The 26,719-nt window shown below is 52.3% G+C and overlaps 1 protein-coding gene across 2 annotated transcripts in view; it reads right to left on the bottom strand.

The window, feature by feature from the left end:
* Window positions 1–26,719, bottom strand: part of LOC140191751 (zinc finger protein Aiolos-like) — a 309,305-nt gene that overhangs the window by 226,179 nt on the left and 56,407 nt on the right. For both annotated transcript variants that reach the window (XM_072249457.1, XM_072249458.1), the window contains exons 2-3: window positions 26,084–26,135; window positions 22,895–23,011 (exon numbers count right to left, since the gene is read on the bottom strand). In XM_072249457.1, coding sequence (XP_072105558.1) covers window positions 22,895–23,011; window positions 26,084–26,132 — 166 coding nt within the window. In that variant the 5' untranslated portion in view covers window positions 26,133–26,135. The remainder of the gene's footprint in view (window positions 1–22,894; window positions 23,012–26,083; window positions 26,136–26,719) is intronic.

Raw genomic sequence — 26,719 nt, 5'->3', positions numbered from 1 at the left:
TCGACGCACGCCACTGCTCCAAGAGAGAGAACCTGCCCGAGACAACAGATTACCAGAGTGTTGTGTTATGGACTGTACTTTCTGATGGATGCCAGATCAAGGTCTCTTTGGCGGTGGGTGGGGGGGGGGGGCGTACTTTTGCTATTGTTTGCATGGTTTGGGGGGGGCGGTGGGTCGGCGTTTTTGCTGGTGCAAGTGGGGGGCGACGGGGAGGGGGGGCTGATGTTCCGGCAGCTGCCTCTGCATGGGAGGAGTGCGGGCAGCTTTGGCAACACTGATATTTCCATCATTCCTTGGGTTTCTCCCCGTTTCGTGGATGTCCGTGAAGAGTAAGAATTTCAGGTTGCACACGGTGTGCACTCTCTGACCTTAAACCCCGAAGGCCAACTCTTCCTCAAGCTGTTGCGTCTCTAAGCGACATCTGCCCCTCCCCAGATCAGAACATTTATTCAGATCTTATCTTTGTCCTTTTTTTTTTCCATAACTATGACTTACGATCATAACCACAACATTGTTGTCACACTTACAGCGCAAAAAAAAAACATGCCTTTCAGCTCATCTAAGCTGTTATCCTGCCTCGTCTCACGGATCCAGACCCCTCCCACCCATGAACTCGTCCAAACTTCTCTTGAAAGTTGCACTCGAACCTGCATCCAGCGCTTCCACTGGCAGCTCGTCCCACACACTCCCGCCACCCTCTGAGTGAGATCACTACGGCCCCCAGCCTCACTGTCTAATTTGGCTAGCTTCGTTCACCACGAATCTGGGATCTGGGATCTATCCAATTCCCCCACCCCCCCCCCCTACACCACCACCATCTCTCGGGTCCCTGGGTGCAGCTTAACAATTCTGCGCCTTTTTCGTCTTTCCCACTGATAAAACGGCAAGCACCACCATCGCCCGGGGACGTCTGCGTTTCTGGCCCTAAGATGGAGGTGCAGGATGAGGCAACGTGGCCCGTCCAGTGCTCTCCGCCGTCTCGTCGTGGCTGGTCCGTTCCCGCCGCGGCCCGTGACCGAGTGGGCTCCCTCCGGGTGCTCTGGTTTCCTCCCACAGTCCAAAGTCGTGGCGGTTGGGAGGTTAACTGGTCATAGTAAATTGTCCCATCATTAGGTTACGGTTAAACCGGGGGAGAATTAATCGGCCTACTCCCACCGACCTGCACCCGGACTACATCACTCCCATCCACGTTCCTATCCAAACTGCTCCTAAACGTTAAAATCGAGCCCGCGCACACCGCTTGCACTAGCGGCTCGCTCCACACTCCCACCACCCTCCGAGTGAAGGAGTTTCCCCTCAAGTTCCCCCTTAAACTTCTCGCCTCTCGCTCTCAACCCATGACTTCTCACTGCAGCTATGCGCCAGGCACGTGGCCAAGTGGTTAAGGCGTTCGTCTAGCGACCTGAAGGTCGCTGGTTCGAGCCTCAGCTGTGGCAGCGTGTTTGTGTCCTTGAGCAAGGCACTTAACCACACATTGCTCTAGTGTCTGTGCGAGGAGTGGCGCCCCACACAGACTTCCAATCTGTGCCTTGTAAGGCATGAAAATGCCTGACGCAGGCCTCTCATGGTCTGAGTCGACGTTCCCCCTCCCCACTCTCATTGCAGTCCCACCCAAGCTTGGAGAAAAAACAAGCCTGCTTGTATTTACCCTCCCTGTACCCCTCACAGTTGTGTGCACCTCCATCAAACACCCCCCCCTCAATCTTCTGCATTCTAAGGAATAAAAAGTCCTAACCGAGTGTATCTCCCCCTGATAACTCGGACCCCCAGCCCCAGACAACATCCTCGTAAATTTCCTCTGCGCTCTTTCAACCTGACTTACGTCTTTCCTGGAGGGAGGTGAGCCAGAACTGCACCCAAATACTCCAAGTTAGACCTCGTCAACGTCCTCCTCACGGGAGTCTCTTAGAGGTCCCTAAGGTGCCTGCCTCTACTGTCACACCTGGAGGGGCGTTCCAGCTCTGAGATCAACCTAACCCTCCCCTCCTGCAGGGGCAAGTGGGTTATAGAAAAATCGAGGGCTGTCTAAGAGTTTCTAAAATGCCTCTGAAATGAGGAGCATGGAGTATCACCATGGCCCAAGCAGCCTGTGGGCTCCAGGCTGGGAACCTCTTCTCTCATGTATCTGCATCGGGGTGTTTGTACCAAGACTCCAGCATTCTCTTACAACTGACTTATCGCTGAAACTCGGGAAGACGGCAGCACGCAATGCCAATTCTCAGCTATCACCCTTGCCCTCTCGGGCCAAACGTACGTGCCGGATAAGATCAGTTTCGTTTTATCCTCACTCCTTATCGCACCGGGCTTCCCCCTGGCGGAGAGCGTTCTGACTGGTCGCATCACCGCCTGGTATTGGGGGGTTGGGGGTGGGGACTGCACACGGTCAGAGTTGCAAACTCGGCCAGCTCCCATCCAGGACATCCTCAAAAGGCCATGCCCCGAAAAAGCAGCATCTGCCATGAAGGACAATCACCCAGGATGTGCCCTCTTCTCACTGCTACCATCAGGGAGGAGGTACAGGAGCCTGAAGACACACACTCAACGATTCAGGAACAGCTTCTTCCCCTCTGCCATCAGGGAGGAGGTACAGGAGCCTGAAGACACACACTCAACGATTCAGGAACAGCTTCTTCCCCTCTGCCATCAGGGAGGAGGTACAGGAGCCTGAAGACACACACTCAACGATTCAGGAACAGCTTCTTCCCCTCTGCCATCAGGGAGGAGGTACAGGAGCCTGAAGACACACACTCAACGATTCAGGAACAGCTTCTTCCCCTCTGCCATCAGGGAGGAGGTACAGGAGCCTGAAGACACACACTCAGCGATTCAGGAACAGCTTCTTCCCCTCTGCCATCAGATTTCTGAACAGACATTGAACCCATGAACACCACCTCATTACTTTTCCTTCTAACTTTTTGCACAACTGATTTGATTTTTAAAAGTGTACACACTTTTTTCAGTAATTTATAGTTTTTTATTACTGCGTACTGCTTCCACAAAGCGACGAATTTCTTGACACGGGCCAGTGATGTTAAGCCTGACTCTGACTCTGCACTGGCGTGGGAGTTTCCACCAAACTGCCACACTGACCACATTTTCCATATTCTTTCTGTAGCACGCTCCACTTAATAGAACTCTCAGCACCCACTGCGGGCCACTGGTCATCGCCGAGGTGGAGGTAGCTGAAAGCAGGGAGGAATTCTAACAAGAGTGCGCGGCCCCCTCGTAGGTGTGTGACTGGGCAGGGGAACCACCCCCCACCCACTCCAGCTAAATCACGAGTGGGCATCCTGAGCTCAATGACAACAGCTAGAGGTCATGGGTTCAAGGGTGAAAGGTGAAATATTTGGGGGGGGGGACTTCTTCACTCAGAGGGTAGGGAGGGTGTGAAAGGAGTGCGAGTGGGGGACGTGGGCTCGATTTCAGAATCAGGTTTAGTCCCACCGGCAAATATCGTGAAATTTGTTGTTTTGCAGCAACAGTACATTGCAATACATGATAATAGAGAGAGAGAAAGACTTAATTACAGTGTGTGTGTGTGTGTGTGTGTAATTATATGTATAAAATAGTTCAATTAGTGCAAAAGTAGAAATAAAGAAAGTACTGAGTTAGCGTTCATGGGTTCAATGTCCATTCAGAAATCGGATGGCAGAGGGGAGGAAGCTGTTCCTGAATCGCTGAGTCTGTGTCTTCAGGCTCCTGTACCTCCTCCCTGATGGTAGCAATGAGAAGAGGGCATGTCCTGGGTGGTGGGGGTCCTTAATGATGGATGCCGCCTGTCTGAGGCGCGTGCTCCTTGAAGATGCCCTCTATACGACAGAGGCCGGTGCACATGATGGAGCTGACTGAGGTCACGACCCTCTGTAGCTTATTTCAATCCTGCGTAGTAGCCCCCCCTCACCCCCACACCAGACGGTGATGCAGCTGGTCAGAATGCTCTCCATGGTACATCTGTAGAGATCGGCGGGTGTCTTTGGTGACATACCAAATTTCCTCAAACTCCTGATGAAATATAGCCACCAATCTTTATAACTGCATCAATATGTTGGGACCAGGATAGATCCTCAGAGAACTTGACACCCAGGAACTTGAAACTGCTCACTCTCTCCACTTCTGATCCCTCTATGAGGATTGGTATGTGTTCCTTCGTCTTACCCTTCCTGAAGTCTGTAATCAGCTCTACACTTGAGAGAAATTTGGATCGATGCATAGTTGGGAGGGGTTTGCAGCGTCCATTATTAAGGACCTCCAGCACCCAGGACATGCCCTTTTCTCACTGTTAACATCGGGGAGGAGGTACAGGAGCCTGAAGACACACACTGAACGATTCAGGAACAGCTTCTTTCCCTCCGCCGTCCAATTTCTAAATGGACTTTGAAGCTTTGGACGCTACCTCATACTTTTAATATACAGTATTAATGTTTTTGCACATTTTTTAATAATCTATTCAACATAGGTAATTGATTTACTTGTTTATTTATCATTGTTTTCTTTTATTTATTATTTTTTTCTCTCACTGTATCTGCTCGATTATGTATTGCATTAAACTGCTGCTGCTAAGTTGACAAATCTCACGTAAACCCAATTCTGACTCTGGTCCAGGTGCAGGTTAACGGGACTACGCAGAAGAAGAGTACAGCACGGACTAGACGGGCTGAAGGGCCCGTTTCTGTGCGTCAGTGCTCTCCGCGTCTGGTCCAGTGAGATTCTAGACAGAATGATCTGTCTCAGACATGTTTTCTTCAGGCGGTTTATCGCCGCAATCTTCCACACACACGGTGGTACGGACACACAACTTCCTCTCCCTCATCCTCGCCCTGGTAGTTTACTTCTTACAGTTAAATCTTTTGAAACTTTGCGTTTAAACGCAGTCACCTCCATTAGAGACCGAACACATTTTATTACCCTGAAACAAGTCACTCGCCCCCAATGCTGAACTGTTCCCACAACCTATTGGGCTCACCTCTTCATCTCACGTTCTCGAAGTTTATTGCTTATTTATTTACTTATTGTTAGCATTTCTTTATTTTTGTCTATGCACGGTTTGCTGAATCTTACACACCGGTTGATCGCCCCTGTTGGTGGGTCTTTCACTGATTCCGTTACGGTTTTACCCAGTATGCCCGCAAGAAAACGAATCTCAGGGTTGGATACAAGTACTGCGTACTTTGATAATAAACTTACTTTGAACACTAAACAATGGAGAAAAGCTCTCAATTTCCATAAACACAAGAGATTCTGCAGACGCTGGAAATCCAGAGCAAAACACACACACACACACACACACACACACACACACACACACAAAATGCCGGAGGAACTCAGCTCATCAGGCAGCGTCTATGGAGAGGAATAAACAGTCGACGTTTCGGGCCGAGACCCCTCATCGAGACTGGAAAGGAAGAGGGGAAGAAGCCAAAATAAGGAGGTGGTGGGGGGGGGGGAAGAGATTACAAACCGACAGGTGAAGGGGAAGGTGGGTGGGGGAAGGGAGGGGGAGGCGTACAAGTTGACAGGTGAGGCGAGGTGAGGGGGAAGGTGGGTGAGTGGGGGAGGGGAGGAGGACAAGCTGACAGGTGACAGGTGAGACCAGGTGAGGGAGAAGGTGGGTGGGTGAGGAAGGGGAAGGAGGACAAGCTGATAGGTGACAGGTGAGACCGGGTGAGGGGGAAGGTGAGTGGGTGGGGGAGGGGAGGAGGACAAGCTGACAGGTGACAGGTGAGACCAGGTGAGGGAGAAGGTGGGTGGGTGAGGGAGGGGAAGGAGGACAAGCTGACAGGTGACAGGTGAGACCAGGTGAGAGGGGGAGCTCCAACGTTCTGTTTATGACATCCTTCATTTAACAACACTAAGGATCCGGTGTCAGTGTGGGGTTGACAACGATCGGCTGAAATGGTGGAGGAATGTCTACAAGAATGCGTGACTTGATCATTGAAGAGTGTGGATGAAACACAGCAGCCGAATTTCGGTTTGACGCCAACACCACCGACACTTGCCGGCAACGCCTTCGTACGTCTGCCTGTACAACAGTACCGAGTGAATTCCTCTGCCGAGAGCGACAAGCCACCTTCTCGCACCAAACGCACAGAACACCACAAGCTTTACATTTACCAGAAGATATTTTGGGCTCACTGAAAGGGGCTGACCCTGGGGAAATTACAGACAAGAGCGAGAGAGAAAAGACAGATCAGATTCCCAGTGAATTTTTTTTTACAACTTTTCGGGTGGCGGGGGGAGTGTTGAAATTTCAACATTGGTAATGTAGAAGACGGCAAGCCCGGCTCACTTGCTCGATGGCGGGGGGGGGGGGCGGGGGAATGCCGCGAGGCCTGGTCTGTGCCTGAACCAGGCCCTTGGAGGAGCTGCCGGAGCGAATGTGGGAGAGAGCTGGGGTCCGTGCTGGGTTGTGGGGGGGTGGGTCGCCGATCCCTCCTGTTAGTGCTGCTCTCCGGTGGAAGGGGGTCTGAATCGCGCCCGTAGGTGGCCGCGCCAGCCCGCGATGATGAGTGTGCCGTGCCACGAATCGCAACCATGCCTGCTCTGCATGACGCGGTGCTAGCTTTCACACCTCGGTCCCGGAGGGATCGGTGGAATTCCCTGCCCAACGACGCAGTGGAGGCCACCTCAGTAAATATATTTGAGACAAGGTTGGGTAGATTTTTGCATAGTGGGGGAATTAAGGGTGATGGAGGAAAAGGCAGGTGGGTAGAGATTAGCAGCCATGATCTTATTGAATGGTGGAGAAGGCTCGACAGGCCAGAGGGCCGACTCCTGTTCCCGTTTCTTACGTTCTTGTGGATTCCAGGATTGAATGGCTTGTCATATGAGGAGTGTTTGATGGCTCTGGGCCTGTATTCACCAGCATTCAGAAGAAAGAGGGGTGACCTCATTGAAAACTGACCGAATGTGGAAAGGCCTCGATAGAGTGGATGTGGAGAGGATGTTTCCTATCATGGGGGAGTCTAGGACCAGAGGACACAGATAGAGTGGATGTGGAGAGGATGTTTCCTATAGTGGGGGGAGTCTAGGACCAGAGGACACAGATAGAGTGGATGTGGAGAGGATGTTTCCTGTAGTGGGGGGAGTCTAGGACCAGAGGGCACAGATAGAGTGGATGTGGAGAGGATGTTTCCTATCATGGGGGAGTCTAGGACCAGAGGACACAGATAGAGTGGATGTGGAGAGGATGTTTCCTATAGTCGGGGAGTCTAGGACCAGAGGACACAAATAGAGTGGATGTGGTGGCGGAGTCTAGAACCAGAGGACACAGCCTCAGAACAGAGGGACATCCTTTTAGAATGGAGATGAGGAGACATTTGTTTAGCTAGAGGGTTGGTGAATGTGTGGAATTCTTTGCTGCAGGTGGCTGTGGAGACCAATTCTTTACGTATATTTAAGGCAGAGGTTGACAGATTCTTGACTGGTCAGGGCATGAAGGTGTGGGAGAGAGCTGGAGCGGGAGAAGTCAGGAGACTGGGGCTGAGAGGGGCAAATCCATCGGCAGCCATGATGAAACGGCAGAGCAGACTCGTTGGGCCAAATAGCCTAATTCTGCTCTTATATCTTGTGGAAGGCTATTTTGTTTGACTGACTGAGTTCTGAAACAAATACTAAGTGGGAATGAGGCGCTATCAGTCGTAATTAACAACATCGCATTACAATCACTCACAGGTCTGAAGCTCCTGGATCAGTATCAGTGGCCCAAAGTCTCTGACAGACCAACAGTTAAACGAGCTGCCGTTTCACACCCTGGAGTTCAGAGTCAGCCCTGCTGCTTGCTGAGAACTGTCTGAGCACCCCAGCAGACACCGTTCACGGGAGCCAGGTTGAGGAGCGACGATTCGCACGGTTTAGTTTCCGCCTGCAATGATTTGATTCTCAGAGACCTCGCCCTCAAACGCAGGCCCTGCAGCCGACTCTGACCACCTGTAAGGGACCCCACTTTCCAGCGCCCACCCATAACCTCAGGCGTCTCAAATGTGGATCTAAATGTTCCGAGAACCATCAGTGTTCTTTGCCACCTCTCCATCCCTCGACGTGACTCACGAACGTCATGTGCTGTCGACTGCCAGTTCTTCCTCCACCAGTTTTTCCCCTCGCTGTGAGACGCCCGAGCTTCTCTTTCCCGGTGTAGTGGCCTCCACACCGGACTTCGAGGCGAGAGGAGCCGGGCTTGAACCCGGCCGGCTCCTTGCATGCTTCCCGTCCGTGCTGGGTTGAACGTCGAGCTAGTGACTCATTCTCGTTAAAAAAAAACAAACAGACAAATGCTAAAGGAAACGGCAAGGTTGCTGCCTGATGTGCCTGCCGCAAGGCGTGGAGAGAAGCAACAATCTTTCCTCGGTACGTATCCCGACAGTTCCAGCTGCCATTTCCTGATATCAGCTCTCTTCTTATTCCGGCTTTTTCTCAAAACTTCCTCGTCTGTCACTCTGACCTTCAGCGATATTTTCACCATTCTTCTCAAAAAGAAAATCATGTTTCTGCAGCTTTGTGTTTTCCCTCATTTTGCCTTGATATCGTCCAACATTCGCTCCCGTGTGCTAGTGTGAAATGAACTGAGTACAGCATCACTCTGAGCTTCGTACCCAGAGAAATCTCGCATCTCGCTCAAACGAGCAATCCCAATCCTTCTTCTAATTTCAGCATCAGCCCTACCGTCAGATGTCAGAGGTTCACACACGAGGAGCTGGTTTGTACTCTCCTGACTCTCTCCAACCAGAAGGAGAGCTTGGCAGCTTTGGGCCTGTACTCACTGGAGGTTAGAAGAATGCGTGGGGATCTCATTGAGCGTTGAATGTTGAAAGGACTAGATAGGGTGGGTGCGGAGAGGGTATTTCCTTAGGTGGGGGTATCCAGAACTAGAGGGCACAGCCTCAAAACCCCTGAGGCAAGGAGGAAGTCTTTTAGCCATAGAGAAGTGAATCTGTGGAATGCTCTGGCACAGTCTGCGGTGGAGGCTAAACCCATGGTCAATATCACAAATGACCTGACTTGGTCCAACCAGCAGAGTCCACTGCCAAGAAGGCCCACCAGCGCCTTTACTTCCTGAGAAAACTAAAGAAATTTGGTCTGTCCCCTAAAACCCTCACTAATTTTTACAGGTGCACCGTAGAAAGCATTCTTCTTGGGTGCATCACAACCTGGTATGGAAGTTGTCCTGTCCAAGACCGGAAGAAGCTGCAGAAGATCGTGAACACGGCGCAGCACATCACACAAACCAATCTTCCGTCCCTGGACTCACTTTACACCGCACGCTGTCGGAGCAGTGCTGCCAGGATAATCAAGGACACGACCCACCCAGCCAACACACTTTTCGTCCCTCTTCCCTCCAGGTGAAGGCTCAGGAGCTTGAAGACTCATAGGGCCAGATTTGGGAACAGCTTCTTTCCAACTGTGATAAGGCTGCTGAATGGATCCTGACCCGGATCTGGGCCGTACCCTCCAAATATCCGGACCTGCCTCTCGATTTTTTTTTTGCACTACCTTACTTTCCATTTTTCTATTTTCTATCTATGATTTATAATTTAAATTTTTAATATTTACTATCGATTTGTAATCCAGGGAGCGCGAAGCACAGAATCAAATATCGCTGTGATGATTGTACGCTCTAGTATCAATTGTTTGGCGACAATAAAGTATCAAGTATCTACCCTTGCATGCTTTCTTCACAGCCATATCACCCTCTGCCACTGCCCTGTCCTGAAGAGACTGCTGAGCGTATGCTCGCGGTCTTCTGCTACTGTGGCCTATCTGACTTCAAGGTCCGACACGTTGTCCGTTCAGGGCCGCTCTTCTGCCCAATGCCAGCATGTTCTTACGTAGGTAAGTGTCCCGTGGCGTGGGCGCCCTTAAACCTCTGCGTTTGCCCACCACTTTGCCCTGCATTCCTCCACCCTCCAGACCTATACGCCTGCCCCCCCCCCCGCTTCCCTCGCCAGCAAATTTCTACTGGTGCACCGTGGCGACACCGTCCGGGATTGGAAAAAGCTACGGAGAGTTGGGAGACTCCCACAGCTCCACCAGCCTTCCCCAGCATCCAGGACGTCTTCAAAAGGTGACGCTTCAATAAAGAAAGGAGGAAGCGTCCGTGACTAGGGGCCCCAGCACCCAGGGCGTGCCCTCGTCTCACACACAATCGCAGACAGACAGTCACACACTCACGCCACTCCTCCGACTTTCCCGATGGATGTGAACCCAGTGCCTTGTCCATCGGGCTTTGACCTTCGGTATCAAGCCCCAGGACTTCATTTCAAGAGGACTACGACATAAAAGCAAGGATGGAATGCTGAAGCTTTGTAAAGGGCCACTGAGACCTCACTCGGTGCATTGTGTACAATTTTGGGTCCTTACCTAAGAAAGGACGTGCCGATATCGGAGAGAGTCCGAAGGAGATTCACGAAAATGATTCCGGGATTGAAAGGCCTGTCACGTGAGGAGTATTTGGCTTCTACTCACTTGGCTGCTTGAAAGATTTTTCAGGGCATTTTGGGGATCGCACGAGTCAAGAGGGTTGGGGGAACCTTACATCAGATTCCCAAAATGCATACCAGAAGTCGCCAGGAGGACGCAAAAAAGACTGTGAAGAAGATAGAGACCAGCGACTGGGCAGTAAAGATGCTAAAAGCTGATCGATTAGTTAATTGATTAACTTGGAGATGCTGTATCGGAGGGGCTGGTCGGAGGCTCGGAGTTTTCGGACGGACGGACTCGGTGTCGGCTGTGGTTGGCTGCTTCCAAGGCATCGGCAGTTGTTGGTGCCTGGAGGTTTACAGCGGGGAGTTCCTCCCTTCTGCCGCCTGCTGTCGGGGACTCGGGAGTTGATCAACTCGGGACTTTGAGACTTTTTTTTTTACCGCGCCCATGGTCTGCTCTTCATTAAGTTATGGTAGTGTTTTACACAATAGAACATAGAATAGTACAGCACAGTACAGGCCCTTTGGCCCACAATATTGTGCCAACCCTCAAACCCTGCCTCCATTATGACCCCCCCCACCGTAAATTCCTCCATATACCTGTCTAGTAGTCTCTTAAACCTCACCAGTGTATTTGCCTCCACCACTGACTCAGGCAGTGCATTCCACACACCAACCACTCTCTGAGTAAAAAACCTTCTTCTAATATCCCCCTTGAATTTCCCACCCCTTACCTTAAAGCCATGTCCTCTTGTATTGAGCAGTGGTGCCCTGGGGAAGAGGCGCTGGCTGTCCACTCTATCTATTCCTCTTATTATCTTGTATACCTCTATCATGTCTCCTCTCATCCTCCTTCTCCCCAAAGAGTAAAGCCCTAGCTCCCTTAATCTCTGATCATAATCCATACTCTCTAAACCAGGCAGCATCCTGGTAAATCTCCTCTGTACCCTTTCCAATGCTTCCACATCCTTCCTGTAGTGAGGCGACCAGAACAGGACACAGTACTCCAAGTAATAATTATGTGGTTCTGTCAGTGTTAGTCTTTGGTCTGTCCTGTTTTCTGTGATATCACTCTGGAGGAACATTGTATCATTTCTTAATGCATGTATGCATTTCTAAATGACATAAAAGAGGACTGAGTGTTCTCATAATCTAATCTGTGTGTATCTGTGTGTGTGCGTGTGTGTGTCTGTGTATCTGTGTGTGTGTGTCGGTGTGTGTGTCTGTGAGAGTGAGTGTGTGTCGGTGTGTGTGAGAGAGTGAGTGTGTGTCTGTGTGTGTGAGTGTGTGTCTACATGTCTGTGTGTGGATGTGTATCTGTGTGTGTCGGTATGTGTCTGTGAGAGAGGGAGTGTGTGTGTGTGTGTCTGTGTTTTTCTGTGTCTGTGAAAGTGAGTGGGAGGGATGAAAGGGTCTCTCCAAAATAGAATAGAAATAAAATAATTTCTCTCAGGATAGGCTATTGATTTCTTTTTCAGGATAAACTAAACATAAAAGTTTCCACACTGCCTGTGCCATTGCTCAAGGTGCAGTGAGAACTAGTCGGTGGTTAAATCGATGGTTTAGAGATTGACGTATGTATAAACCACCCAAGGCTCCGATTGGTGACACTGTGCGCAGGGGGGTTTCCAGAGGCACTATTGCTAATCACAAAATGTTCAACAAGTTCAGGGACTGACAGTCTGGAAGTGGCATATGTAAGGTGAGACCGCAAAAACCCAACCCGGAGCTTGACGAACAGCAACTGCACATGGATGTCTGCAAGGCAGCACAGGTTCAGGCAGCAGCTCCCCAGAATGTTTTGGAAAATAGAAAGTCGAACTCCACAGACCGAGAAAGACAGAGCACTACTGGCAGTTTCGGTGCCTTTCATCAAAGGGAGAATGTGCCGGCACGGGAGAGGGCCCAGAGAAGGTTCACTAAGGAGCGACAGAGAGCTGTAAAATTAGTCAGCACCGTCATGTGCACCAGCCTTCATACCATTCAAGGAGTACTGCTTCAAGGAGCAGTGCTGACCATCATTAAGGGCCCCCATCACCCAGGACATGCCCTCTCCTCATTCTTACCATCAGGAGCCTGAAGACACACACTCAATGATTCAGGAACAGCTTCTTCCCCTCTGCCATCAGGGGGGAGGTACAGGAGCCTGAAGACACACACTCAGCGATTCAGGATCAGCTTCTTCCCCCCTGCCATCAGGGAGGAGGTACAGGAGCCTGAAGACACACACTCAACGATTCAGGAACAGCTTCTTCCCCTCTGCCATCAGGGAGGAGGAACAGGAGCCTGAAGACACACACTCAGTGATTCAGGAACACCTTCTTCCCCCCTGCCATCAGGGAGGAGGTACAGGAGCCTGAAGACACACACTCAACGATTCAGGAACAGCTTCTTCCCCTCTGCCATCAGGGAGGAGGTATAGGAGCCTGCAGACACACACTCAGCGATTCAGGAACAGCTTCTTCCCCTCTGCCATCAGGGAGGAGGTACAGGAGCCTGAAGACACACACTCAACGATTCAGGAACAGCTTCTTCCCCTCTGCCATCAGGGAGGAGGAACAGGAGCCTGAAGACACACACTCAGTGATTCAGGAACACCTTCTTCCCCCCTGCCATCAGGGAGGAGGTACAGGAGCCTGAAGACACACACTCAACGATTCAGGAACAGCTTCTTCCCCTCTGCCATCAGGGAGGAGGTGCAGGAGCCTGAAGACACACACTCAGTGATTCAGGAACAGCTTCTTCCCCTCTGCCATCAGGGAGGAGGTACAGGAGCCTGAAGACACACACTCAACGATTCAGGAACAGCTTCTTCCCCTCTGCCATCCGAATTCTGAATGGACACTGAACCCATGAATACTACCTCACTACCTTATTTCCGTGTTCACACTACACATTTTAACTCAACTATTACAATATACACACATGTATTTACTGAAATTCATTGTTTACCAAATTATCATGTATTCAATTGCACTCCTGCCACAAAGTTAACAAATTTCACGTTATATGCCGGTGATATTAAACCTGATTCTGATTATTCCAGGGATAAAAGAGTTAACATACAAGGAGTTTTGATGGCTCTGGGCCTGTACTCACTGTAGTTTAGAAGAATGAGTGGAGGGGAGAATCTTATTGAAACCTATCAATTATCGAAAGATCTCAATAAAATAGATGTGGAGAGGATGTTCCCTATAGTGGGAGAGTCTAGGACCAGAGGGCACAGATAGAGTGGATGTGGAGAGGATGTTTCCTATAGTCGGGGAGTCTAGGACCAGAGGACACAGATAGAGTGGATGTGGAGAGGATGTTTCCTATAGTGGGAGAGTCTAGGACCAGAGGGCACAGATAGAGTGGACGTGGAGAGGATGTTTCCATTTTTTTTTCTTTTCAAGTCTATTTATTGCATTATAATCAGTTAAATGAATATACCAATAATAACAATACCAAGAGAACAGGATTACAAAAATAGCAATCATATATACAAACATGAGTTTCAAATATCATATCCAGACAGGTCCTCGTGATCTCTTGATAATTGAAATCGAAAAAAAGTTCAAAGGATTTGTTCAAGAAGAAAAAACAAAAACCCCCTAAACTAAACAGAAAACAAAACAGAAAAAAAACTGGGCTGCCATAATTTGTCAATTATAACTATTCTGTCTTTGACTCCGTTCCTCCTTCCAGAAGACACAAATAGAGTGGATGTGGAGAGGATGTTTCCTATAGTGGGGGAGTCTAGGACCAGAGGACACAGATAGAGTGGATGTGGAGAGGATGTTTCCTATAGTGGGGGAGTCTAGGACCAGAGGACACAGATAGAGTGGATGTGGAGAGGATGTTTCCTATAGTGGGGAGTCTAGGACCAGAGGACACAGATAGAGTGGATGTGGAGAGGATGTTTCCTATAGTGGGGGAGTCTAGGACCAGAGGACACAGATAGAGTGGATGTGGAGAGGATGTTTCCTATAGTGGGGGAGTCTAGGACCAGAGGACACAGATAGAGTGGATGTGGAGAGGATGTTTCCTATAGTGGGGGAGCCTAGGACCAGGGGACACAGATAGAGTGGATGTGGAGAGGATGTTCCCTATAGTGGGGGAGTCTAGGACCAGAGGACACAGATAGAGTGGATGTGGAGAGGATGTTTCATTTACTGGGGGAGTCTAGGACCAGAGGACACAGATAGAGTGGATGTGGAGAGGATGTTTCATTTACTGGGGGAGTCTAGGACCAGAGGACACAGATAGAGTGGATGTGGAGAGGATGTTTCCTATAGTGGGGGAGTCTAGGACCAGAGGACACAGATAGAGTGGATGTGGAGAGGATGTTTCCTATAGTGGGGGAGTCTAGGACCAGAGGGCACAGATAGAGTGGATGTGGAGAGGATGTTTCCTATAGTGGGAGAGTCCAGGACCAGATGGCGTAGCCTCAGAATACATGGACGTCCATTTAGAACGAGGATGAAGGAGAATTTCTTCAGCCAGAGGGTGGTGAATCTGGGAAAATCATTGCCACTGGTGGCTGTCGGGGCCAAGACACTGGGTACATTTGAAGTGGAGGTTGATTCGCCAGGGTGTCAAAGGTTACGGGGATGGAGAGGGATAGTAAGTCAGCTATGATGGAATGGCAGAGCAGACTAGATGGGCCGATTGGCCTAATTGAGCTCCTCTGTCTAATACTCTTAACGTAGGGAGCGACGGACCAGACTTCAAGTGGCATCGTAATTAATCAACTAACCAAAAAACATATGAGAAATGAATTGGAAGAGTCGATGCAATTTGGAAGACCAGACTGTGAGGTGACTGAACTCCCCCCACCCACCCAGACCGTGAGACGACTGAATTCCCCCCAACCGCCCCCCGGACCGTGAGACGACTGAACTCCCCCTACCCCACCCCGGACCGTGAGACGACTGAACTCCCCACCACCCCCCCCCGGACCGTGAGACGACTGAACTCCCCCCACCCCCCCGCCCGGACCGTGAGACGACTGAACTCCCCCCACCCCCCCCGCCCGGACCGTGAGACGACTGAACTCCCCCCACCCCCCCGCCCGGACCGTGAGACGACTGAACTCCCCCCACCCCCCCGCCCGGACCGTGAGACGACTGAACTCCCCCCACCCCCCCGCCCGGACCGTGAGACGACTGAACTCCCCCCACCCCCCCGCCCGGACCGTGAGACGACTGAACTCCCCCCACCCCCCCGCCCGGACCGTGAGACGACTGAACTCCCCCCACCCCCCCGCCCGGACCGTGAGACGACTGAACTCCCCCCACCCCCCCGCCCGGACCGTGAGACGACTGAACTCCCCCCACCCCCCCGCCCGGACCGTGAGACGACTGAACTCCCCCCACCCCCCCGCCCGGACCGTGAGACGACTGAACTCCCCCTACCCCACCCCGGACCGTGAGACGACTGAACTCCCCACCACCCCCCCCCCGGACCGTGAGACGACTGAACTCCCCACCACCCCCCCCCGGACCGTGAGACTGAACTCCCCCCCACCCCCCCCCGGACCGTGAGACGACTGAACTCCCCCCCACCCCGGACCGTGAGACGACTGAACTCCCCCCACCCCCCCGCCCGGACCGTGAGACGACTGAACTCCCCCCACCCCCCCGCCCGGACCGTGAGACGACTGAACTCCCCCCACCCCCTGGACCGTGAGACGACTGAACTCCCCCCACCCCCCCCCCGAGACCGTGAGTGACTGAACTCCCCCCACCCCCCCCCGGTCCGTGAGACTGAACTCCCCCCACCCCCCCGCCCGGACCGTGAGACGACTGAACTCCCCCCACCCCCCAGACCGTGAGACGACTGAACTCCCCCTACCCCCCAGACCGTGAGACGACTGAACTCCCCCTACCTCCCAGACCGTGAGACGACTGAACTCCCCCCACCCCCCGCCCGGACCGTGAGACGACTGAACTCCCCCCACCCCCCCGGACCGTGAGACGACTGAACTCCCCCGCCCCGCCCGGACCGTGAGACGACTGAACTCCCACCCCCCCGCCCGGACCGTGAGACGACTGAACTCCCCCCACCCCCGGACCGTGAGACGACTGAACTCCCCCCACCCCCCGGACCGTGAGACGACTGAACTCCCCCCACCCCCCGGACCGTGAGACGACTGAACTCCCCCCACCCCCAGACCGTGAGACGACTGAACTCCCCCCACCCCCCCGCCCGGACCGTGAGACGACTGAACTCCCCCCACCCCCCCGCCCGGACCGTGAGACGACTGAACTCCCCCTACCCCCCAGACCGTGAGACGACTGAACTCCCCCCAACCCCCAGACCGTGAGACTGAACTCCCCCCCCCCACCGGACCGTGAGACGACTGAAATCCCCCTACCCCCCCGCCCGGACCGTGAGACGACTGAACTCCCCCCACCCCCCAGACAGTGAGACGACTGAACTCCCCATCCCACCCCCCGCCCGGACCATGAGATGACTGAACTCACCTCACCCTCCCGGACTGTGAGACGACTGAACTCCCCCCACCGCCCCCGGACCGTGAGACGACTGAAATCCCCCCAACCCGCAGACTATGAGACGACTGAACTCCCCCTACCCCACCCTGGACCGTGAGACGACTGAAATCCCCCTACCCCACCCTGGACCGTGAGACGACTGAAATCCCCCCAACCCCCGGACCGTGAGACGACTGAACTCCCCCCAACCCGCAGACTATGAGACGACTGAACTCCCCCACCCCCCCCCCCCGGACCGTGAGACGACTGGACTCCCCCCACCCCCCAGACCGTGAGACGACTGAACTCCCCCCACCCCCCCCCGGACCGTGAGACGACTGAACTCCCCTCACCCCCCAGACCGTGAGACGACTGAACTCCCCCTACCCCACCCCGGACCGTGAGACGACTGAAATCCCCCCAACCCGCAGACTATGAGACGACTGAACTCCCCCTACCCCACCCCGGACCGTGAGACGACTGAAATCCCCCCAACCCGCAGACTATGAGACGACTGAACTCCCCCTACCCCACCCTGGACCGTGAGACGACTGAAATCCCCCCAACCCGCAGACTATGAGACGACTGAACTCCCCCTACCCCACCCCGGACCGTGAGACGACTGAAATCCCCCCAACCCCCGGACCATGAGACGACTGAACTCCCCCTACCCCACCCCGGACCGTGAGACGACTGAAATCCCCCCAACCCGCAGACTATGAGACGACTGAACTCCCCCTACCCCACCCCGGACCGTGAGACGACTGAACTCCCCCCACCCCCCGGTCCGTGAGACGACTGAACTCCCCCCACCGCCCCCGGACCGTGAGACAACTGAACTCCTCCCACCATCCCCGGACTGTGAGACGACTGAACTCCCCCCACCCACCCCCGGACCGTGAGTGACTGAACTCCCCCCACCCCCCAGACCGTGAGACGACTGAACTCCCCATCCCACCCCCCGCCCGGACCATGAGATGACTGAACTCACCTCACCCTCCCGGACCGTGAGACGACTGAACTCCCCCCCACTGGACCGTGAGTGACTGAACTCTCCATCCCACCCCCACCCCCCCATACTGTGAGACGACTGAACTTCCCCCCACCCCCCCAGCTCTCAGCCCGTATGAAACGCCTGTCGCGTGAGACTGCCCACTTTCTAAACTTGTGTCATAAATACCTTATTATTTGTTAATTTATTCATGGCAATGTGTTTAAAGTTCACAGTAAATCTATTATCAAAGTCCACCTCTGTCACCGTATACAACCCGCAGATACATTTTCTTGTCGGCATACTCAACGAAAGTATAGAATAATGACCACAACACAACCAATGAAAGACCAAACCAACTCGGGCCGTGGACCGGCATGTTGGAACGGGAACGGGAATCGGAATTCAAATGTCTGGCCGCCTTTGGCGGATGGTGTGGAGGTGCTGGACGAAGCAAGATAAGACATCAGGAGCAGAGGATACGACGGACAAACCCCGGCAGGTCCGCAGGTGAAACGGTGCCTCGCCCGGAAGGACTGTCTGGGACCCGGAATGGCGGGGGGTGAGGGAGGCGGTGAGCGGGCAGGTGCCACGCTTAGGCCGCCTGCTTGGGAAGGAGATTGGTGGGGGAGGAGCGGGTGGGCAAGGGGATCACGGAGGGAGCGGACAGTAGGAGGCAGGTAAAAGAGGTGTTTGGCACACTGAAGATGGCGGACGTTGAGGGGAATGGTGTGTTGGATGCGGAGACTCGTGGGGTAGTCGGTGAAGACAAGAGGAAGCCCATCACTGTTAAGGCGGCAGGAAGATGGAGTGAACGTGGACGTCCAGGAAACGGAGGGGACGCGGGCGAGAGCTGCGTCAAAGGGTGGAGGAAGGGAAACCCCCATTCTTTGAAGAAGAAGAACATCTCCGATATCCTGGAAAGGAAAGCCTCACGTGACGGAGAGGAAGGAACTTACCTACCACCCCACAGGCCTCCAAATCCAACATTTCATCAGGACCTTACGGCCTAAGTAGGCTGAAGACCCAGCCACCAGTAGGAGGCATTTCAATTTCTTCATTATCAACTGGCACGGCTTTGGACTAGAGGGCAGAGAGGAGGACTTTCCGAAACATGTTCCGGTGACCTTCTTTATCAGGATGGTTCCTACACAATGAGGCCGGCGTCCTTGCTGGAATTACGAGGGGAAGTTGGACCAACCGTCGGTGGGAAGACCTTTAGGGGAGTCAGAGCCATCAGATCATACAGGTTCGACTCTTACCAACTTTTACCGATGCACCACCAACATTCTGTCCAGGTGCATTAACAGTTCGGTACAGCAACTGCTCTGCACCTGACCGCAAGGTTCTGCTCTCAACGACTCAGCTAGGTAGTTTGTTCCACATCTCCACAACCCGCTGGGTAAAGAAATGCTTATTGATGTTAGTCTGAAATCTCCCTTTAACCAGTCTCCATCTACGGCCCCCGTGCCCTCGATGGCGGATTAATTTTGAAGTGGCAGCTGGCATCCTCCTTACTTACACCCTGAATGATTTTAAACACTTCTATCATTATCTCTTCTCATTCTACGTCTCCTCGGGCTAAAAAAGGTTTAATTCTTTCGGTCTTTCTTCACAGCTCAGACCTGGAATGTCTAATCGCCCTTCTCTGGACTCTGTCCAGTTCCTTCACATCCCTCACACAATACGGAGACCAACATCGTACACAGTACCCAATGTGTGGCCTCACAATCGCATCATACAGCTGAAGGAGAACGTCCCTGAGTGCGATACCTAGCCCGACGTTCTGTTAGCCTTCCTGTTGGGGGTAAGGTATTGGTGTGGGTGGAGAGTTGGTTAGCACACAGAGAGTGGTGAATCTGTGGAACTCTCTGCCACAGGAAGCAGTTGAGGCCAGTTCATTGGCTATATTTAAGAGGGAGTTAGATATGGCCCTTGTGGCTACGGGGATCGGGGGTATGGAGGGAAGGCTGGGGCGGGGTTCTGAGTTGGATGATCAGCCATGATCATAATAAATGGCAGTGCAGGCTCGAAGGGCCGAATGGCCTACTCCTGCACCTATTTTCTATGTTTCTATGTTTCTAATTGCTTCTGTGCTTTGTCTGGACGTTGACAGTGATGAGTCAGGTAGAATCTTTAACACAGGGTAATGTTCATGCCCAATGGGATGAGAAGGAAACTATCAAAGCAAGTCAAACTCTCCAGGGACGACGCGTAATATTTAAAGAGCACATGCTTTAAGTGCAGGTTTGATACATTCCCACTCAATGAAACTCCCAAGTTCGGGAGACACACAAAGAACACCGCAGGAACTCAGCAGGTCAGGCAGCACCTTCGGAAACGAATAAACAGTCGACGCTCACGCCGAGACCCTTCTTCAGGACTGAGAAGGAACAGGGCGGGAGCCGGAATTAAAAAGTGAGGGCGAGGTCATTCCCAACATCCTTTTGCTCCCCGCCAGATTTACAAACTTGCTCTCCGCTCCACGTTGACAAATACAGCACTGTGCAAAATCCTTAGGCTCCCTGGCTGTACGTAAGTGCCTAAGACCTTTGCACAGTACTGTACCTCTGAAACCCCTCTGAACTTTCCCCCAGTCACCTTACAATTACTCTCACCCTGGGGAAAAGCCTCTATCATGGCTGATTCAAACTGTTCGAAACTCCCCTTCTGTGCCAAATCCCCACATCCCCTTTTTCCTCCATCTTTCACAAGTTTACCTCTCTCCTCTTTAAATATTTCTGGGGATGAGGTGTATCAAGGAGAGCAGCCCTGACGGGTCAAACAAAGCTGTTATGGAAACAGCAGTGAAGTATCCTTCTCCGCCTGAGTGAGACGGTATTCCTGAGCCTCCAGCCAGAACCAGTGTGGCTGAGGGTAGTGAAAAACGAGAGGAAGCTACTGACACGATGGAACAAGCCCCTGAACACCACCAGAGATGGGGGGCATCCACCGCGGCCGTAAGCACCCGCAGTGTAACAGCAGTAAGTAAAGGGACAAAACTTCACCCGGTATTCCAGGTGAGACATCATCATCCATAAATTTGTTATAATGTTACTTTTAAAACTGGTTTTATGGCTGCTGTGCATCTGAGCTGGGCTTTTGTACTGCTGGACGTTGCTTGTTCTGGCTGGTTGCTTGATTTTATTTATTGTTTATGTTATTTGTTGTGTTATAGCATTGAGTATGAGAGTTGCAAGCTCATTTTCACTGTATGGGTGCATGACAGACTGCACTATGCAATGACAGTAAGGATATTTCTATTTCAATAAAGGTAAGTGATCAGAGATTAAATTAGCTTTATTTATCACGCGCACATCGAAAGTGCACCGTGCGCATCAGCGACCGACGTGGTGCGAGGACGCGCCGGAGGCAGCCTGCCGGTGTCGCCGTGCTTCCAGAGCTGACGTAACGCGCCCACAACTCACTAACCCTCACCCCACAGATCTCCTCCAGGTGCTCCAGTCTCCTCCCACCTCTCTGGAATCTGGGAGGGAACCAGAGCGCCTGGGGGAAACATACACAGTCACGGGGAGGAAGCTCAAACCGCTTACGGACAGCGGCGGGAACTGAACCCCGATCTTACGGTCGGGACTGTAAACTTACGCTAACTGCCATGTAAGCCCGTACAATTCAAAGTACACAAACAGGAGGAAATCTGCAGATGCTGGAATTTCAAGCAACACACATCAAAGTTGCTGGTGAACGCAGCAGGCCAGGCAGCATCTCTAGGAAGAGGTACAGTCAACATTTCGGCCCAAGACCCTTCATCGGGACCCTGACGAAGGGTCTCGGCCTGAAACGTCGACTGTACCTCTTCCTACAATACAAAGTACATTTGCTATCAAAGCTCGCATACTTTATACAACCTTGGGATTCGTCTCGTCGCAGGCAGCCACAAAACTCTACAGAATGCACTTAAACAAAAGAAGACCGTCAAACACCCAACGTGCAGAGAGAGAGAGAGAGAGAAAAATAAACAAATGATGCAAACAATAAAAGCAAGCAGTTAGCGTTCAGAACGGAAGTTCACCGAAGTGACTCCACAGCCAGTCATTGCTGCTGCCGATTTGGAAGCCCGTTCGTTCAGCGCAGAGATGAGTAAACGTTGCACAGCAGTGAAGTAAACCCCGGCCCGTCATCAACTTTCCTCCTCACGCACCATTTTTGTTTTGAAACCGCCTACGTTTGTTATTTCAATTCAGAATTCAAATCAATTAAAATGTTGCCCCAAGCGTAAGCTGGTCCGTGCATGGGTAGGGAGGAACAGGTTTTAGAAAGGCTATAAATACCCGTGAAGGATTTTGATATTTGAGACACGTGTTCCCCAGAATAACTGATGCCAAGAGTAAGGAAGGCATTTCTGTTGGTCCACAAACCAAAAAGGTCATCAGTGGCAGGCAAGTCGAAGAACCTCTAGTGGGACAGGAGAAAATGGCATGGAAACCATTCGAGGAAGTTGTCGAAATTTTTCTTGGCAGTGACAGAGCAGCAAACTACAGGCAGCTGGCTGACAACATGCTTCGAACATACAAAACCAGGTCACTAAAGACTCATTTCCTACACTCCCATTTAGACATCCTCGCTGCGAATCTTAGTGCTGTCCGTGACGATCGCGGTGAAAGGTCTCATCGGGACATTGCGGTCATGGAGAAACGGTATCAGGGCGACTGGAATCCATCGAGCTGGCTGATTATTGTTGGGACACTTAAGCAAGAAGCACTGAGTACAAACGAAAATCATCAACAAAACATTGAAATCAGCACCGTTTTGCAATTAAGCACATTATAGTCAATAAGAGTTAACTTCTTGTTTCTCCAAATTCCTACGTGATACAAGTAGTCTGAAATTACATTTGTGTTCAGTTTTAAGGGGGTCTACCAGAAACAAAGATCTGAGGGAAGCAACACTTTCAGGCTGCCTGGTGTGATCTGTGAAAAGTTGGGAGAGCAGGTGAAGACAAGATAAAAATGAAGATGAGTTATATTCTTCGGCACTGTAACAGCTCCTACCAGGAACTCCATTGGTGCTCGGATGTTGTTCCTCAGCGGGCTCCTGAGCAGGTTCTGCCTCGTCGCTCTTGTCTGGGAGACCAGAAGCATCGCTTGCTGTGGGGATGGTTTCAGCTCCTGAAAAATCAAAGCCATAGGGGTTAAAGATACACCACTAACAGTGAAAATGTCAAGTTCTGCTTAAAAAAAAATCCATCTCAAGTTCACGCGTTAACGTTAAAACAGCTCTTTCAGATTTCAGCTACATTTGATATCCCCCAAGGACGCACGCCGGGTCTTCATGGCTCTGGGGACGTGCTGATTCCAGGCCGGCGCCCCAGACTGAAGCGTCGCGGGAGAACACAGAACACCAGGGAGCAGCGGGTTGGCCGCGTGTGTCTCGAGAGCCGAGCCTTTCTGCTGGCCGGCTCTCTCTTTGGGCGCAGAGCTCGGGGGAAGAAAATGACCGACAACAGACTCCTCACATTGTAAGTCGGCGAGTTGTTTTGTTATGTGAAACGGGGGCACCTCTTTTTCCCTCATTCGGGAGAGAGTGGTATGTCGAATTACCTGGTGAACGGGTAGTCTTTGGGGTACTGCAAGTCTGTGTCTTTTTTGATGCTTTGCTGCACACTTGAGTGCCCCGTGGGGGGCGCCGATGTTTTTTTTTTTGCTGGTGTTGGGGGGGAATTGTTGCATTGCTGCTTTTTGAGCGTGTGGGGGGGGGAGGCTTTGGGGCTCTAACGTTTGTTTAACTGCCATTCGTTCTTTGGGGCACTCCCCTATTTTCGTGGATGTTTGCAGGGAGAAAGAATTTGGGGATGTATGTTGTATACGGTCCTCTGACATTAAGTGTGCTGACTGAAACATTAAGATTATCTCTTGGGCCCTGTGGTGCCGGAGCACAGCGGTCCCCAACCACCGGACCGCGGACCGGTACCGGGCCGCAAAGCACGTGCTACCAGGCCGCGAGGAAACGATACGAGTCAGCTGCACCTTTCCTCATTCCCTGTCACGCACTGTTGAACTTGAACATAGGGTTGCCATCTGCCCCGTATTTGCTGGGACATCCCGTATATTGGACTAAATTGGTTTGTCCCATACGGGACCGCCCTTGTCCCGTATTTCCCCCGCTAAGGTAGAGCGTTCCTATGAAACCTTTCGTGCCGAAATGGCGTGAAGCGAAGAAGCAATTACCATTAATTTATATGGGAAAAATTTTTGAGCGTTCCCAGACCCAAAAAATAACCTACCAAATCATACCAAATAACACATAAAACTGAAAATAAATAACAGTAACATATAATAAAAGCAGGAATGATATGATAAATACACAGCCTAAATAAAGTAGAAATAATGTATGTACAGTGTAGTCGGGAAGATGAAGGCAAAACCGATTAGCGGGAGAAAAAATCGGCACGTACGTGCATGCACACACAGGTGCCCGCGCAAGGCTTCATGGTCATGGTAGTCTTTCCTGGGGTAAAGTGTCCCGGGATTTGACTGCTACTTTTGTCCCTTCTTTGGGAGTGAGAAAGTTGGCAACCCTAACTGTAAAAGACATGTTGAGGTGAGTTTAACCCTACTTGAACAAACCCCGCCCCCCCCACAACCCCAGGGTCGGCCGGTGCACAAGAATACTGTCAATATTAAACCGGTCCGCAGTGCAAAGAAGGTTGGGGACCCCTGCCGTAGCAGTTAGCGCGACACCATCGCAGCTCGGGGCGTTGCGAGTTCGGAGTTCCAATTCCAGCGTCCTCTGCGAGGAGTTTGCACGTACTTCCCCGGGAAGGTGCAGGGTCTGTGGTTTCTTCCCGCACAGCGCAAAGACGCACCAGTTAGCAGGCTAACGGGGTTACTGTGAATTGGCCTGTGATGAGGCTAGGGTTAAATAGCTGTGGGGGGTGGGGGGTTGCTGGCCACTGCGGCTCGTTGGGCCGGAAACGCCTGCCCTGCGCCCCATCTCAAAAGAGATAACCCAGAATATCAGCAAGCACAAGATGGCAAGTTTGAGATTGCATCTTGGATTGAGGTTTGGTTTCTTAACTCTGTTCTTCCTTATTCTAGGACTCCCTGTTCCTGTTTACAATGACTTGTTAGCGTCCGCCCTTTCGAATTTATTCTTTTTCTTTTCTCTCTCTCTCTCTCTCTCCACGGCCCTCCATCGGGTTGGGGTCGACCGAGGACGTTGCGCCCTGGCTGCGTACATTGCCGGTGCCCAGCGCCGTCGGTGGCTGATGAGACCGATGCAGGAGAGGCAGTCCCGGCTACAGAGGTCGCGACTATAAGCGGTCACAGCTTTACTGGAGCCTTCCTTCCTATGGTGTTTCGACAATTCTTCCTCACCCTGGCTTAAGGCGCTGTTCCAGGCCTGCTGCGGTCGGCTGCCACCTCCTCCCAGGCCTCAGCGCCTTCATGTTCCCCCCTTGCAGGCGTACTCGTAGCGCTCTCTCTCCGGAAGTCAGCAGGGCTTCCCAATCCACCCCCTTTGGGCAGACACCATGGACCGAGGGGGTCCGCGTTCCCCCAGGTTGGGGAGGGTGCCTTCTCGGACGCGGCCATCCCCCGTGCAAGGTAGATGCGGCCCAGCCAGCGCAGCCTACTGGGAAGGTCGGTGATGGAGAACCTTGGGTACTGAGTGCTCCGTCTCTCCTGGAGGCGCCCAAGGTGCGACAAAGGCGCCTTAAAAGGGTTGTGTTGAGCACCCCCCCCCCCATTGTGTTGGCATGTGGCCAAGTGGTTAAGGCGTCGGTCTAGTGAGCTGAAGGTCGTGAGTTCAAGCCCCAGCCGAGGGAACGTGTTGTGTCCTCGAGCAAGGCACTTAACCACAGATTGCTCTGCGACGACACCGGTGCCAAGCTGTATGGGTCCTAGTGCCCTTCCCTTGGACAACATCGGTGGCGTGGAGAGGGGAGACTTGCAGCATGGTCAACTGCCGGTCTTCCATACAACCAGGCCTGCGCCCTGGAAACCTTCCAAGGCACAAATCCATGGTCTCACGAGACTTAACGGACACCTATCCTGTTTAGCGTACAGGGTCCAGTTCTCGTCACTGCACAGCAGTGCACTGGTGACACGTACAGGGTAGACCGCCCTCCTTGCCGTGACTAGGAGGGTGGAGTTCTCCCAGACTCGTCTGATGAGGTACCCCCACTCTCACTAACCTGATGTGCTAATTTACGAGCTACTGCCGCGGAACGCCATCGTTACCTTCGTGCTGAGGGAGCTCCTGAACCTCTTCTGTTCCGATGTCAGACATCTTCTGGAGGAGAAAGGAGAAGTAAAAGTAAAGAAAATGCGTCGCTGAAGTTCAAGAAAGTTAGTCTATTCTGGCCTCTTAGCCCTCCTCCTCACCTGCCTATCACCTGTCCCTGGTGCCCCTTCTCCCTCCCTTTCTCCCATGGCCCACTCTCCTCTCCTACCAGATTCCTTCTTCTCCAGCCCCTTATCTTTCCCCACCCACCTGGCTTCACCTATCACCTTCCAGCTTGTCCTCCTCCCCCTCCCGTCTTCTTATCCTGGCGTCTTCCCTCTTTTCTCCTCCTCGCCCAACCGACATCTCCCTCTGGTGCCCCTTCTCCTTCCCTTTTTCCCCATGGTCCACCCCCATCAGATTCCTTCTTCTCCAGCTCTTCACCTTTTCCACCTGTCACCTCCCAGCTCCTCACGTCACCCTGCCACCTCCCCGACCCACCTGGCTGAACCTATCACCGGCCAGTTTATACTTTATAATCGGCAAACAACTGATACTAGAGCGTACAATCATCACAGCGATATTTGATTCTGCACTTCCTGCTCCCCGGATTACAAATCGATAGTAAATAGTAAAAATTTAAATTATAAATC

The sequence above is a fragment of the Mobula birostris genome, chromosome X (genome assembly GCF_030028105.1).
Source record: "Mobula birostris isolate sMobBir1 chromosome X, sMobBir1.hap1, whole genome shotgun sequence".
NCBI lineage: Eukaryota > Metazoa > Chordata > Chondrichthyes > Myliobatiformes > Myliobatidae > Mobula > Mobula birostris.
The sequence above is the reverse complement of the archived record's forward strand: the minus strand, read 5'-3'. Positions and strand labels throughout refer to the sequence as shown.